This window comes from Pteropus medius, unplaced genomic scaffold (genome assembly GCF_902729225.1).
Source record: "Pteropus medius unplaced genomic scaffold, Ma_sr-lr_union100, whole genome shotgun sequence".
Taxonomy (NCBI): domain Eukaryota; kingdom Metazoa; phylum Chordata; class Mammalia; order Chiroptera; family Pteropodidae; genus Pteropus; species Pteropus medius.
In genome coordinates, this window is record NW_024351729.1 from 20,560,500 (window position 1) to 20,575,780 (window position 15,281).

Here is a 15,281-nt window from a genome sequence, read left to right on the forward strand (position 1 = left end):
CCTATAATCTTTAGCTGCACACTGATCAGAGCATGTAAGTAAGGAAACTATCTGAGGCTGGGGAACAAATGACCCCAAATGAGCAGAGAGAACACACCCTGGTACTCACACAGCACTGGGAGTAGTTAGTGTTCCCACCAGGAAAAGCTTCTCACTTTGGGTACATTGGGTAAAGTACTCAGAAGGTATGGCCTCAGAAGTGAGGCAAAATTAGCCCTAGACTAGAGGCTGTTCACGTCAATGCTTAACATAAAGTAAGCCTATTTTAAAGTCTTGATCTGTCTCCAAGTAACTTAATTGCATCACAGAACAAAGCTCAAGAATATTTATAAGAATATAAAAAGAACCAGCAACCAACAAAGTAAAATTCAAATGTCTGGCATGCAATGAAAAACTACCAGGCATGCAAAGGAGTAGGAAAATATAAGCCGTAATGAGGAGAAAAGTCAATTAATAAAAACATACCCAAAAATGACACTGATGATATAATTAAATAAGCCAGTGATAAAGAGAAAAATTTTTAAAGCCAGAGAAAAAGAGCCCATTAAGTACAGAACAAAAGAGAGAGGGGAAAAAAAAAAGGACAGAAGACTTATCTGCAGAAACAATATAAGCCAGAAGACAATGAAATGTCTTAAAAGTACTTGGGGAAAGGGGGCAGTAGCAAGGATTATGCACCTATAATTCTTGACCCAGTGAAAATAGCTTTCAAAAATGATGGCAGAATCCAGACTTGTTCACATATATAATAGCTGGAAGAATTCATTAAAGCAGGCCTGCATTCAAAAAAAGATCAAAAAAAGTCTTTCAAGCAAGAAGGACAATGATACCAGATGAAAATCAAAATCTACAGAAGAAAAACAGAAATGGTAATTATGTTACTAAACATAAAGAATTTCCTTCTTTCTATTCAAATCTCTAAAAAAACAGTGATTGTTTAAAGTAAAAATGACAACAATGTATTATGGGATTTATAATACATGTAGAAATTAAATTCATGAGAAAAGGAGCACCACAGCCAGGAAGGGTAAAACACAAGGAAGGGTGAAACATAAGTCCTTGTTTTGCTCGGCTCTAACAGACACTCATTTCAGTTACCTTAGCTTAGTTAAATAACACTAGTCCCCCACCTACATGGTTCAAATTTCAGATACTATGGGATATTAACTGTGTGTGAGCGATTGCATAGAACACAAACTTCACAGCTAGCTCTTCAGTCCACAATGTGCATAATGGAGGCATACCCTGATCAGCGACAAATCGACTAATCATGTCACTTCTTTCAATGTCTGCCCGTGATTGGTCACCATGTATCTATACTTCCGCACATGCACAGACAGCCAAACATGCAGTCCTGTTGCCTCCTTGTCTCCCAATGATAAACCTATGTAACAGTTTACAAAAATGGATGGCTGAAAGAGGGATTGGCTAAGAAAGATGAAAGTGTAAAACAAAATAAAAAACTAGTTAACACTGGAAGTGAAAACAGAACCACTGTTAATGGAATTGTAATGTTAATGGAAGAGGAATAGCTGCCCTTGGGAATGTTGACATTGCTCCTAGTGTTTTCCTTAAGTGAAAATACTAAGCTACCAGATTTTGGAATATCCATTTACCTTACTAACTAATCCTGAACCTTATTGCCCATTGTTGCTTTGAGTCTTTGCTCATCCTAAAAAGAATGCTTCTTTCTTTTCATATACAAATATAGAAAGCAGAAATGTTTGCCAGGGCGGCCTCAAAGCAGAGAAAGGGAAGAGCGCCTCCGTTTCTGAGAAGCCTAAAGGTATATGGAAGATTTAAATTCAACTGCACTGATCATCACCACTATATTAATAACCCTTCTTCCTCTCCCTCACTAAGCTAAGGCTGGCTGCACCTTCTACATACTCCTGTGTCTCTGTCCTCACTCTAATAGAGCCCTAAAGCCCAGGCTGTAGGATAATTATGTTACTTCGCAGTAATACATAGAATAAATGAAGTTACTAAAGGCAGAGAGTAAAATGGCTCTCCATTTGGACAGAATTATTTTAGTTACATAAGATGTGTTAGCTTCTGAATATTAAAATAAGATACTTAAAAAAATGCTGTTTTTCAAATTTAAGTTATAATTTAGTAAACTCCAAATGGAGACAACTTTGGGGGAAAAAAGAAAGAAAAAGGAAAGAAAAGAAAATGGACCTCATTAAATGAAACAAACAAACAAACAAACTACTTCAGGAATACTAAGGTCATTAACGCCCGACTTTATCCAAGGCCTCAAATAAGACATATAAGTACATTTTTTCACAAGAATTATCTAATTAGAAGTTTACTAAATTATCACTGAAACCTACCTGGACCCTGAAGGCTTCAGGAAAGTTATGTGATTCAAGTAGAGCTGTACTGAAACACAACTCTGAAAGTCTATTTACTTTAATTGTATGTAGAGCTTTTCACTACATACAAACTTGAATCAAGATGCAAAGTTATTACCAGGAAACCCACTGCAATGCTGGGTAAAACACTGGAAACCTAAATTTCTATTAAAGGAATGGTTAAATAAACTATTGTGACCCATACAATGGAATACTATATAACTTTGAAAAGAATTAAATACTACCATGTGTACTCACATGGAATGGAGTTAACAGAGCAATAAGAATACTGTGGTCCCAGTTTTGTAAGTAACAAAATACACACGTGTGTGTGTATAGATGGGCATGTGGGTAGATTCACAGAAAATCTCCAGGAAAAGGATTTAAGAGCAGAGCAGAATGACAAAGCTCTATTTCTTTTTCTTTTACATACTTCGATACTATTTGAATTTATTGCAATGCTCTTATATTATCTCATGAGAAAACGGTTAAATATAATCCTTCTCCTAATTCTTATGCTAGATGATTTGGATAAACTTTTTTGTTTGTATGAGTAGCTTGAAAATTTGATAAACTTGTTTAGAATAAGGTATTGAGTAACATTCAAATATAAAGTTATTCCATATCAGGCATTCGCAGCCGAGGAGGCCGCTTCACCAACCTAAGTGCAGAAGCTCGGTCGCGATGGCCTTTCCGATGCCTGTGCCTCCTCCCGTGACGATGGCCACTAGATTCTGCAGCAAGCCGGCCTCCAGGCTGCTCTTGAGTTTGAAACTAGAGTCCATGGCCAAACAGCGTCCGATAGTCTGTAGGACAGACCAACTTCGGATACAGCGCCGGAAAAACCTCGGAGATGGGCGGGCCTAAGACGCCCTGGCTCCGCCTCGTCGTCGCTCTGGCCATCTGCAGAAGCTCTCGGTTCTCCAAGGGAAAGCCCACTCCCCTGCGGCGGTTTCTTCACCTTCCGCATTCTCTCTGCCAGCCTCTGTCCCTGGCACGTGTAGGTGAGACTCCTCGTTCGTTTTTTTCTTTTTAATTTCGATGCCATAGGGTCGTCGGGGGTGGGTGGCAGAATAGAAGCAGACGGAAAGCGGGAGTGTGCTGTCTTTTGAAAATTTCAGTCGTCAGTGCTATAGCTCTCACGGTTAATTAACATTAAATCTCCAGGGCATCTGGGAAAGGAGAGGCTGCAGCTTGGGAGCCTTGCTGCGCCCGCCCGCATCACGCTTGGGGCGATGGTCTGGCCCCAGCTGCTGTGTGCGGCTGGATAGAAAGGGAAGACGCTGGCTTAGCTGAGGGGAAGAAATTCGGCTTTCAGATCCTTTCGTTCTCCGGAAGGGACCCTGGAGATTGGAATGAGGGAGGAGGAGGGTACCATTGCAGTTATCCACAAAAGCAAGATAATAAATGATTTAAAAAATTAACCCCAGCCTACCTCCACCTCATCTCCCTCTCAAGGATGAAGGGAAGAAGTAACCTTTACCAGATCCGACATCTGATCCATTTTTGCCAGGCTGCATAAATTGATGAGTCCAAAAGAGGATCTTTCCTTGAAGGGTGCCTGCTTCCTGCAAGAGTGCATCTAGAGGTGTCTGCTTGAGAATCTATCCTCTAGTTCATTCCTTATGCAGGAGAGTGAGCCTGCTGAGGATGGGGGAAATTTCTCATCCGTGTTTGGGCGCCCACTAACAGTGATTTATTATTCCGATTCTCCTTATTGTTCATCTTGCATCATGCTGTCAAACCACTAGAGTGAGATTACACCTGTACTAGCCTGATGAGACTTTGCCTAAGATCTTTGCAGATCTAGGGGATGTGTCAGGTGTTGTGGTTTTAACAATCTAGGCAGGGTGCTATTTCTAAATCTGTTGAATTTCCTCCGGCCGGGTATTAAAATAATGTAAAAGCAAGCGAATGCCATCATTCTTTGGTTGAGCCCACCACCTAGTTATTCACAAAGCAAATTTGAAATAGTTCTGATAGAGAGTGGAATTAGATAGCTTCTTCACTATTCCTCCATCTCCTGCCCTTTTCTGCCCTCCTTTAAGAAACATTTGTCCTTCAATCTTTGTTGCTGACAGATTCCAATCAACACTCATTAGAAAAGGGAAGAAATCTCTTCCCCTTCCCATTTGCTAAATAGTTTATCTAGGAATCTCTTACTTCTATTAGTTAAGTGAGTTATGCAGTTATGACTAAATTTAAAAAAATTATACCATTGCCTCCTTAACAAAGAAGTAAATTTGTATGGGAAAGTTCAAAGTATTGTTGCAGAAAAATATAATTCCTGGTATTTCGATTCCCAATAACAAAATTTTTTTTTAACAGGAAGAGAAATATTGACTCGATTCTGAGGCATTTCTTATTCCAGAAAATTCCAGGTTTTCTCTCGTGGGAAGGAGGAACACTTTAAATTTCTTTTAAAGGTAATTTTATGAAAGATATAGTCTAATGCGTTTCATGACTGGGTGGGACCTATGGATTCACAGGGCTCTGCCAGGGCAGATCAGAGTGGGCCTGGCTGTACTGCAGCCTGTGTGTCGTGGCCCAGTAGACTGAGAGAGGGACTCTGTTCCTCCAGTGAAAATGTGACAGGACTGGCCTCAAGCCAGTTTTAACTACTGAGGATAACAAGAAGCAGCAAGGAGGTTGCAGAATGAGCAATCAGAAAGCTATTTTTCGCAGTCTGGAGAGAGCCTGTGATTAAGAGAGATGGGGTTCCTTTGAGAGATCTTTTGTTAAAGAAGCGTGTCCTCTATGCTTCTGCCTCTGACATTGGTCAGGGTGTGCAAATCTGCTAAACCCATAAGACCTGGAGGCACAGCAGTAGTTCTGCCTTTTGGAGGCTGTTTGTTTCCAAATTTTAACACTGGCTCCTGATTTAGCCATCTCTTCTCAGACCAACCACTCCACACTGCACTGACTCCTCTTTTGACTGAATCAAATGCTGGTCTTCCCTGCACTCTGCATCACTGGCCCCTTTGTCTTGGTGAAAAAGGCATCATCATGGCCATGATCCTTCCACATTCCCACCCTGTCGTACGTACTGCATTAGCCCACACTGGCGCCCTTCATCTTCTGAGATGCACTTACTGCTCACCCATCTTCCCACCCCTCCCCCACTCCATCTGCCTGGTAACTTCATTTTCTCATCTATGCAGAGCAGCTGCTGGCTCTGTGGGATTCTCAGCATTCAGACTCACAGAATCTTGGTGTCTAAGGAATATCAATGAGGCATCTAGCCTCACCCTGCTTTGAAGTAAGAGCACTCCCGAGCCAACTTACATAAATAAGATTTTTAACCAGTGCACCGATATTCAGCCACCTTTTATTGAGCATCTGCCATATGCCAGGTACTGTTCTAAGCATGGAAGATAGAGTACAGTGGATAAGACATGTAAGTGTCCCTGCTTTTGTAGAATTTATATTCTAACATGTATGTATGTTGGGAGCAGGAGTGGGAGATGGAAAGAGTGTGTGTGCCATAAGAGGTAAGACAATAAGCAAACAGAAGATCAGATGGTGAAGATCATATCTTACAATAAGAAAATGCTCAAGCTCCTTGTAACCAGCTACTCTCACTGCCAGGAACTATTTCCTCTGTAGACAGATGATGAACCTGGCTCAGTGTGAGAGCCTTTCAGGACCAGGTAGATTGGCAATGACAAGAGGAATGCTACTCACAGGACTATGAGGGAAGGCTGCAGTCTGACTGTGCTCACGGCCAATTCACAGCAACTAACTGGAGGCTGGGAGTTTTAAGTTGCTGTTTCTTCATCGTTCCTGTCACTTTAGATCAGTCTGAGCCAAATTCCCCTTCCTTTTTACATTAGCGAGACTATTTCCCTGAGAGGGGCTATTAGTAACTTTCAATGATAAAATGATAAGTATTTTATTTTTGATTTGACCTAGTACCTCTAATGGTGATAAATCAAGATGCTTTTTGGAGAGTCAGGTGACATGTGGCCCTTTGGCCACAAATCAGAGAAGAACCGAAAGAATAGCGGGGCCGGAGCAAGATACACAAATCAGAGAAGAACCGAAAGAATAGCGGGGCCGGAGCAAGACGCAGGTCACTGGAGTAGTGGTATATTAACTTGAAAATGATGATACTCCACCCTCCCAGCCCCAGTCAGGTTCCTTGGGAAAGAGAGATGTGTCTGTGTGTGGCAAAGGTACAAGAAGTCGACTCCTGATTGTTCTTAAACCGATGGAGCAGGGCATATCAATGAGGCATCTAGCCTCGCCCTGCTTTGAAGTAAGAGCACTCCCACGCCAACTTACGTAAATAAGATTTTTAAGATTTGGAAGATTTATAAGCCAGAAGTGGCAAAATGGCAGGCCATTTGTGTTTTGGTTGTTTGTCCACTTGGTAATGTATTAAAATTTGGACTAATTGCAACAATTAAAATCAGGAATTTTCACATGAAATTTCAGACAATCCATACCATTTGGGCCTGCATTTCTCTATGAAACAGTTGGCTAAAAAGAGTGGGCTTGATGGGTGGAAGAGAAGAGAACAGTAACTTTGTACTTCAGACAAGATCTGAGCTCCTGTATTTACTATAGCCCCTGCCATTCCTTATTGTGTCCAGGTGCTAAAGCTTAGTGTCATTGATTCTTATTAGCTTTTTTCCGGCCATACTTCATCCATGTATGTTACTTACGTCCCTGCGATGAACATAAGGGCAGAGGCTTCAAAGCCTCCTGGCTTCTCCAGCCACCAAGTTTACAGTTCTGTTGAGTATTTGGATGAGTTTGGAGAAGGCACTGGATCACGTCTGCTCCAGGGACCATGTAGGAGCAGAGAATTATGAGCAAACTCCACAGAAATCATGGCTGATGGTGAGAGGTCTGTGAACCAGCAGTGAACCACCCCTGTGGAGTAGGGGTGGGGTTAGTGACTGAGTGACTGATTGGATAGGAACTGGTCAGCAGGGAGTAGTGACTAGACTTTCTGCTAATGACTCAGCCCTACAAGGGCACTGTATCTGGGCTGGTATACTCATTTTGTAGTGTTGTGAGTCTCTGGGTTTTTACTGAATGCCGAAGAGCTCTGTGTGTGTGTGTGTGTGTGTGTGTGTTTCTGTTTGTTTGTTTTTAATGAAACTCCCTTTTAGTACACGGGAAGCCATCTCATTATAAGCAGAGAATAGTCTCTGTCTTTGTCTGTTTAGGCTGCTATAACAAAAATACCATTTACTAGGTAGCTTTAATAAACATTTTTTTTTCCTCATGGTCTGCAGGGTGGGAAGTCCAAGATCAAGGTGCAGGCAGATCCAGTGTCTGGTGAAAGCCTGGTTAATAGACATCTTCCAGGTTCATAGATGGTTGGCTTCTTGCTGTGACTTCACAGGACAGACAGAGAAAGAGAGCTCTCTGGGTTTTTTTTAAATAAGGGCACTAATCTCATTTGTGAGTGCTGCACCCTCATAACCTAATCCTAAAGATTCCACCACCTAATACCATCACATTAGGGATTAAGATTTCAATATATGAATTTTGGACAAATATTCAGTCCTTAACAGTATCATTTAGAGTATTAAACTTTCCAGTGGGTTTCTGGTGGGGCTTGAGCCAGCATCAGTATTATATCCTTCGTACTGGACAGCTGAGTTTCAGAATTCCTGGCTCACCAAGGAAAATCAAAACTGCTTGAACCACCTATTATCAGGGAAGATGCTATTTTATGCTCTCACTTTGAAATACTTATCAAGATCTGCTTATGCCCCTGGGCCAATGAATTGAAAACACAGCAGAAGGGTTGGGACGTAAAATAACCTTGGATAATCCCAGTGTATTGAGTAAGATTTCTATATGGCAGTTTTAAGAGACCAAAATAACCCTGGATTAAAATAAAATTGATATTTATTTTTTCCTCATATTGCAGTCCAGAGGAAGAGGGTTTATGACTGTTAGAGTGGCTCTTATTTCTTCTTTCTCATTCCTCTGCCATCCCTATGGGTTTGCCCTTGTCTGCATGGCTGAGGATGGTTCATCAGGTTTACACTTCAGCCCTCAAGAAGGTAAAGAGAGGTGCAGATGTGGAAGTTGCACACATCATATCTACTCACATCCTATTGGCCAAAGACTAGTCATATGATCACACTTAGCTGCAAGAGGTGCTGAGAAACGTTATCTTTACCCGGGAAGTCATGTAACCAGCTAAAAGCCTCCATTATTAAAGAAGAAAATAGATATAGGAAGAGCACCTAGCAATTGTGTCATAACCGAGCTTATTAAACATAAAGGAGCATATTAATGTCTCTCTTTATTAAACTTTTCTTCAGTCTCAGTCTCTGACAAAGTTAGGCTAATCCTTAATTGCTACCACTTCACCTCCTCCCTCTAAATCATTAATACTGTCACTTAAAAACATTTATTGAACACTTATTACTTGTTGGCCTACTTGTATGGTACCGCTTTGTAGAACTTATAGTCCAGTAAAGGTGATAGACGATACACAGATAAAATAACAAATAAAGCTTAATTACAAATGTTGATAAGTCTTATTCAAGGAATAGGCTGTTATAAAGAATAATGAAAGGTAAGACAGGGAGCCTGTTTTAGGTTTGGTGTCAGGAAAGCCTTGGAGAAGGTGACATTTGAACTGAGACATGGGGGATACAAAGGCTATGGGCATGTGAAGGGGTGGGAGCAGAGCAGCATACCAGCCAAGGCAGATAGCATTTAAGAAGGCCTCAAGTGGGAAAGCGCCTGGTGCTTTTGAGGAATGCATAAGCCACCAGTGTGATTGGAGCATAGGTGGTATATATGAGAAAGGTGGCACAGCATAGGATGACAGGATGGGGAGGGGCCAGATCATGCAGGTGTTTAGGCCACCTGAGTTTGGATTTCATTTTATAAGTGTGGGAAGTTCCTGGAGTGTTTTAAGCAGAAAATGGCATGATTTTATTAATGTTTTCAAGATATCTTTCTAACTGCTGAGTGGAATTGATTGTAAGACCAAGAGTAGAAGCCAGAGGATAAGGAGCATTTTTTAGGACCATAGATAAGAGATGATGGTCTTTTAGACCAGAGTGGTAAAAATGGAGAATCATAATGGCTTATCGAGGTTACATTGGGCAGCATCACATACATTGACGATCACTGGACTGGGGATGGAGGTGGAGGGTGAAAGTCAGGGTGAAGCCTGACTTCCAGAGAAAAGAGCAAAGTCTGTCTCTTCACTTAATTCTAAAGATTAAATTCTCGGAGACTGAGGAAATTCTTTTTACCCTCTCTTATGGAACCTAAAAGGAAAGAGAATTGTTCAGAACCTGTTTCTCAGACAAAATACTAACAGCATAATAAAGTGTACAAAAATGGGAAAATAATTAAGCCTCCCTCTCTTAACAGGTGTTCCTATCTTATTTTTGACTAGGCATTTTCCTTTTTCTGTCCTATCAGGTCAACAAATACCCATTAAGTATCTGCTACATGTGCAGATCTTCCCACTGAAGATGAGGAAGTGTAAAAGAATTTCTAATTTTTAAAATGTTATAATCCTCTCCTCTCTACTCACCTCTCCTTGCTTGGAGAACAAAAAGAAGAAAAGGAGTATTAAGAGTGAAAAGTATGCATCTTCTCCACTGGTCTCCCAGCATGTGATAGGACAGATCTCAGGAACTTTCTGGGATCTTGACCAACTTGAAGCCAGGAGACAGGTGTCCTTTATAGAATACTAGGGTAGACGTGTTGGGCAAAGTTACGCCATCTTTGGGTGGCTCATTGAAAGTTGCATTTATCCATTCGAACACAGTTGTAATGCGTGACTCGATGGTCAGAAGCCTGGATTACTGGTCAGCAATGTGGATCTTCATCTATGGTAGGAGTAAAACTGGTTCTTAACCCCCATTTGTCTGTAAGCCTTCCTCGCCCGATTTCCTTATACTTGGCTTATGCCCCAGCTAGAGCAATGGAGTTTGTGTAGTATTATATGTTCGTGTATATGACAAAAATATTATTGCAATACACATTAAAATTTTATTCACAACAACACATTCTCATAAAGTATGTCCACGGCACTCCAAAATAAAGTGTTATGAGAAATAAAGGGAGGAGAAGGTTTCTGCCAAGTGGAGGATCATTTCCCTAACCCCTTTCCGTATCACCCTATTCCCTCCTTGTTAATGCCTTTGTTTTCCTATCTTTCAAGTTGAACTCATCGTTGAGACATCTTTGCATAGCCCCATCCAGGAAGAAGCTCTGTGATGTGTGGATTATAAATTTGCTCAAGCAAATCAGATTCTTCACAAAAAATAACTAGATGTGAAGACTAGGATGGAAGAGCCAGCACCAGTGGAAGGCCAGGGCCAGCTCCCAAGCCCCCACCAGGGCTCTCTGAGGAAGGCTGTGGCTGCTGCCCTGGCCCTAGATGGGGAATCCACAATGGGTCGTAGGAAAAAGAGGAAGAAGGATTCCCGTCCAGAATCTATCATCATCTATCGGTCAGAGAGTGAGAAAGTGGATGATGAGCCTGGGGAATCAGAGGGTGGAGAACAGCCCAAAGAGGAAGAAGGAGACGATTTCCTAGACTATCCTGCTGATGACGGTAAGCCTCTCTGGGGTCACTTGCTTAAAGCCATCAGACAGACATTTGCTCACTGACCTATTTCTTCTTGTTGATAAATTTCTTACAACGTTGCAGTCTTCATTCAACGAATTGACAGAATTTACTGAGCATTTATTATGTTCTCTTCTGGCTGATATGAAGATCTCCACTCTTTTGGAACTCCTAGTGTAATGGAAGAGACCTATTTATACATTAAAATTAGTAATACAAGAATTCAGTGCTAGTCATTTAATACATGTAAGATAAAGAAACAATAATAGTTGACTTTCATAAGATCAGGAAAATGCAAATTATAACAACAGTGAGTTATAGGCTTCTTTTACATTTAGGATGGCCAAAAACTGGGTAAAATATAACATCAATGTGAGGAAGTGGATGTATACTCCCGTGTCCTGGAAATTCTTGGTATCTACTCTATAAAACTTATGTGCATGTGCATAAGGAGGCATGCATAAGAATGTTTGTTGCTGCTAATGAAGCTGTGGAGTGTTCATGATAAGCATCACTGTGCAGCAAGAGATGGATGAGATAGATCTATTTATGTAGATGGATTGACCTCTGAGACATATGCCCACAGTGAGCAAGCAACATCCTTGTTCTCGTGTAGTTGACCTTCTGGTCAGGAGAAGACAGACAGTGAACAAGTCAGCAGATAAAAGATAACTTCAGGTAGTGATTCGAGTTCCCAAGACAATAAACCACAATGATGGGAAGATGAGTAACTGGTGGAGGGTGTTAGTGGAGAGAATGCACAGTGTGCAAAGCTTCTCTGAAGAAGTGACATTTGAGCTGATCCAATTGATATGAAGGAGCCAGCCATGAGAAGATGTTGGACAGAGCTTTTAGATGAAGGAGAGCAGCAAAGGCAAAGACCCTAAGGTGGGAGCATCATTGCCCGTTTCTGGAATGGAGTTATTTCTGTTTGGGAGTGGAAAGAATCAGGGATGATGAGAGGAGATCAGAAAGGTAGGCAGGTCATGTTGGGCCTTGCCTGTCATAGTAAAGAGTTTGGGATTTGTGATCAGTGCAAAGGGAAGGCAATGGAAGACTTTTAAGCAAAGGAGAGACATCTCATTTATATCTTTAAATAGTCACTCTGGCCTTTCTAAAAGAGTGGATTAGGACAGGAAAGAGTCAAAGCTGATGAGAGGCCGTTGTCTCGATGCAGCCACAATAGCACTAATGTAGAAGCTTGGATGAGGGTGACAGCAGGAGAGATAGCTAGAGAAGAGAGGCTGGATTTAGACTGCAGTCTGGAACTTGACGATGGATTGGAGGTAGGGAGTGAGGAAAGAGAAAAGTCAAGAGTGACTGAACAACAAAGAGGATAGATGGTGGTGTCATTTACTGAGATGAGGGAGCCTGTGAAACCCATAGATTCTGGGGGAACAGTAAAGCCTTTCTGAGTAGTCAGAGTCCCTGCCACTATCCTGGGTGCTGCTCTATAGGTGGCTCTGTTCTATTCCTCTTTCAGCCATGGGGCAAGGAGTCCACCAGGGCATAGAGGATATGCCAACATAAAGCCTGTACTCTCCCCACTCCCTCCACTTCTAGACTACATTTCGCATGCCAAGGGCCCCAGACTTCCCTGTGTTAGTATCTGCAGGGTGGCCAAAGGATGGCTTTTTGGTGGTTAGTGGTGGTGGTGATGGTGGTGGTGTGTGTGTGCACACGCGTGTGTGCACAAAGCTAGGATACAAGGGCTGGGACATCCACAGGCATGTGAGGAGGCCCGCTCTCAGGGAATCGTAGGGATAGGGAAAAGAAAGGAAGGGGGCCGGGCTGCCCATCTGTATAATACACATATAGTACAAACTTCATACACAGTAGTTGACACTCATAAGCAACATTTCACAGCACTTGTAAACTAGAAATAAGATCACTGTAAAGTGGTGTCTGTAGTACAGTTCTTCACACCCTTCATATCACAGAGACCCTGATAAGATTGAGACCCAGAAAAGTGGAGAGAACATGAAAAACAGCTTTAACCTGCTTCACCATTTTATCAGTGTAGACTGAGGGTTCACTATGGGAATAGTAATGCCAGTGGTCACCCTCCTGAGGGAGACACATTCAGATTCAGCCCATCAGCGAATCACTGACTCTACTACCGTTTCAGATACTGTAAAAGTAGACACTCTTATTGTCAGCTCCAGCCTCAGGAGACAGCACTGTGATGAAATGAGTGATCTTCTGATCTTCACCTTTTTTATGCTCTGCAGGTATGTGGAACATGCCTTTGGATAGCCGCTATGTCACACTGACTGGGACCATCACACGAGGGAAGAAAAAGGGTCAGATGGTGGACATCCATGTCACGTTGACAGAAAAGGAGCTACAGGAATTGACCAAGCCTAAAGAATTATTGAAGGAAACAACACCTGAAGGCAGAAAGGCCTGCCAGATGGCAGCAGACCGCGGACCCCATGTGGTCCTCTGGACGCTGATCTGCCTGCCCGTGGTTTTTGTGCTCTCTTTTGTTGTCTCTTTCTACTATGGCACTATCACCTGGTACAACATCTTCCTTGTGTATAATGAGGAAAGGACCTTCTGGCACAAGATCTCATGTTGCCCCTGCCTCATTCTCTTCTATCCAGTGCTCATCATGGCCATGGCCTCTTCCCTGGGCCTCTATGCTGCTGTGGTCCAGCTCTCATGGTCCTGGGGAGCATGGTGGCAAGCTGCCCAGGACATGGAAAAAGGTTTCTGTGGTTGGCTCTGCAGCAAGCTAGGTCTGGAGGACTGTTCTCCTTACAGCATTGTGGAATTGCTTGAATCTGACAATATCTCAGGCAATCTCTCCAACAAGGATCCCATCCAGGAAGTAGAAACTTCTACTGTCTAAACTCCCAACACCTTACTTTCTTCTCTGGTCCCAGTAGCCTGGATAGCACTCAATTCCAGAAGATTCTTTCTTTTGATTATTCCCTCCCCCTCACAGTCCTAGAATATTCTAGCCCACGCTGATCTGCCCTACCATCTTGTTGGTTCCAGGAGGGCAGGGAACAGAAAAGCAATTTATGGGAAAGTAGCCTATACAATAGACAAATTCTTCTTCATTTCCTGCCCTAAAATGGCTATCTGGGATAGGAACCTCAGTTGTTTGTCAGTTTAGGAGCTCGAAGGTGCTACTGGAGCCTGGAACCCAAGGGAGTATATGACTAAATGTGACGGAGAATAAGGACGCTCTGGGGGGAACCAAGTCCACCAATAAAATAATAGATAGGGATGGAGTTAAACATTTAGGAAGTACAGTATAGCAGAATGTAAAGATTTGTGTGTGTCACTTAGGGTTTTATTTAACTGCATATAATTAATATCCCAAAATAGAAGTTTATTTCTTTCTTATATAGAAGAAGTCTGGAGGCAGACCATCAGGCAGACCATTGGGATGCAGGCTTCTTTTATTCTCCTACCATTAGTGAGATGTGATCCTCATCGCCCTTATCTTTAACACCCCAGTGCTGTCTACATCTGCAGCAGCCACATCCATGTTTCCGGCAGAATAGAGGAGGGTACAGAAGAGCACATTCTCTCTGTTCAAGGAGACTTCCCAGAAGTCTCAACACTTCTTATATCTCATTGGCCAACTTTTAGTCACATGACCTCACAAGCAAAAGAGGCTGGGAAATGTAGTCTTTTGACTACACAGTTATATACCAGGTTAAATGTTGGGGTTATGCTAATTTAAGAAAAAAGGAAAGAATGGCTATTTTGATAGGCAAGTAAGAATTCCAGTAATTATTTAAATATATTCAGATCTCAAACGGTGGATATATTATTTATTTATTTATTTATTTATTTATTTATTTATTTAGGCCTGAATCTTACACAGAGATTTTATATGTGTATACTAGCTATATATACTATGTATATGCTATACATAGATATTAGTAACTCATACACTTTGCAATTAAATATCTATAGTGTCATGTGGTTTCAGGGTTTTTTAGAAAGGGAAAGTAAACAGTTGAGTACAATTATATAATAAGTACAACTATATAATAGTACTATATAACATTAGCATAATTTTTTTCCTAGAATGAATAATTTTTTTTTTCCTAATTAAAAAAAAAAATAGGAATCTTAACAGGTAAAGCAGATTTGGGAGGTTTTGGTCCTTACAAGAATATCTCATTTCTTATTCTTATGTCAGGAAGAAGTTGGTGAATCAAACCACACCGGTGGGCATGCTCTCCCATTGAAGGCCAGGGACATCTGCCTCATATATGGTGCTGAACTCCATCTTCACAAGAAACTACCCTTCTTTTAAAAATAACTAGTTTGACAAAAAAAAAAAAAAAAAAAACCTCTGCCCAGCATTTTTGAAGATAACCTTGGTGCTTTCT

General features: G+C 41.6%; 2 protein-coding genes across 4 annotated transcripts in view; one reads left to right on the forward strand and one right to left on the reverse strand.

The window, feature by feature from the left end:
* PECR (peroxisomal trans-2-enoyl-CoA reductase) overlaps positions 1-3,225 on the reverse strand; it is an 18,009-nt gene extending 14,784 nt beyond the window's left edge. Inside the window, exon 1 of the mRNA XM_039844717.1 lies at positions 3,019-3,225. Coding sequence (XP_039700651.1) covers positions 3,019-3,142 — 124 coding nt within the window. The 5' untranslated portion in view covers positions 3,143-3,225. The remainder of the gene's footprint in view (positions 1-3,018) is intronic.
* Positions 3,210-15,010, forward strand: TMEM169 (transmembrane protein 169). 3 transcript variants are annotated; one of them, XM_039844718.1, is made up of 4 exons: positions 3,210-3,361; positions 4,686-4,783; positions 10,516-10,911; positions 13,155-15,010. In XM_039844718.1, exons 3-4 carry the CDS (start codon positions 10,641-10,643, stop codon positions 13,775-13,777), a joined length of 894 nt encoding a protein of 297 aa, XP_039700652.1. In that variant the 5' UTR covers positions 3,210-3,361; positions 4,686-4,783; positions 10,516-10,640; the 3' UTR covers positions 13,778-15,010. The 3 variants fall into 3 exon arrangements, with proteins under 3 accessions (XP_039700652.1, XP_039700653.1, XP_039700654.1); XM_039844719.1 differs by having other exon boundaries at positions 3,231-3,357; XM_039844720.1 differs by lacking the exon at positions 4,686-4,783 and having other exon boundaries at positions 3,231-3,361.
* The last annotated feature ends 271 nt before the right edge of the window (positions 15,011-15,281 follow it).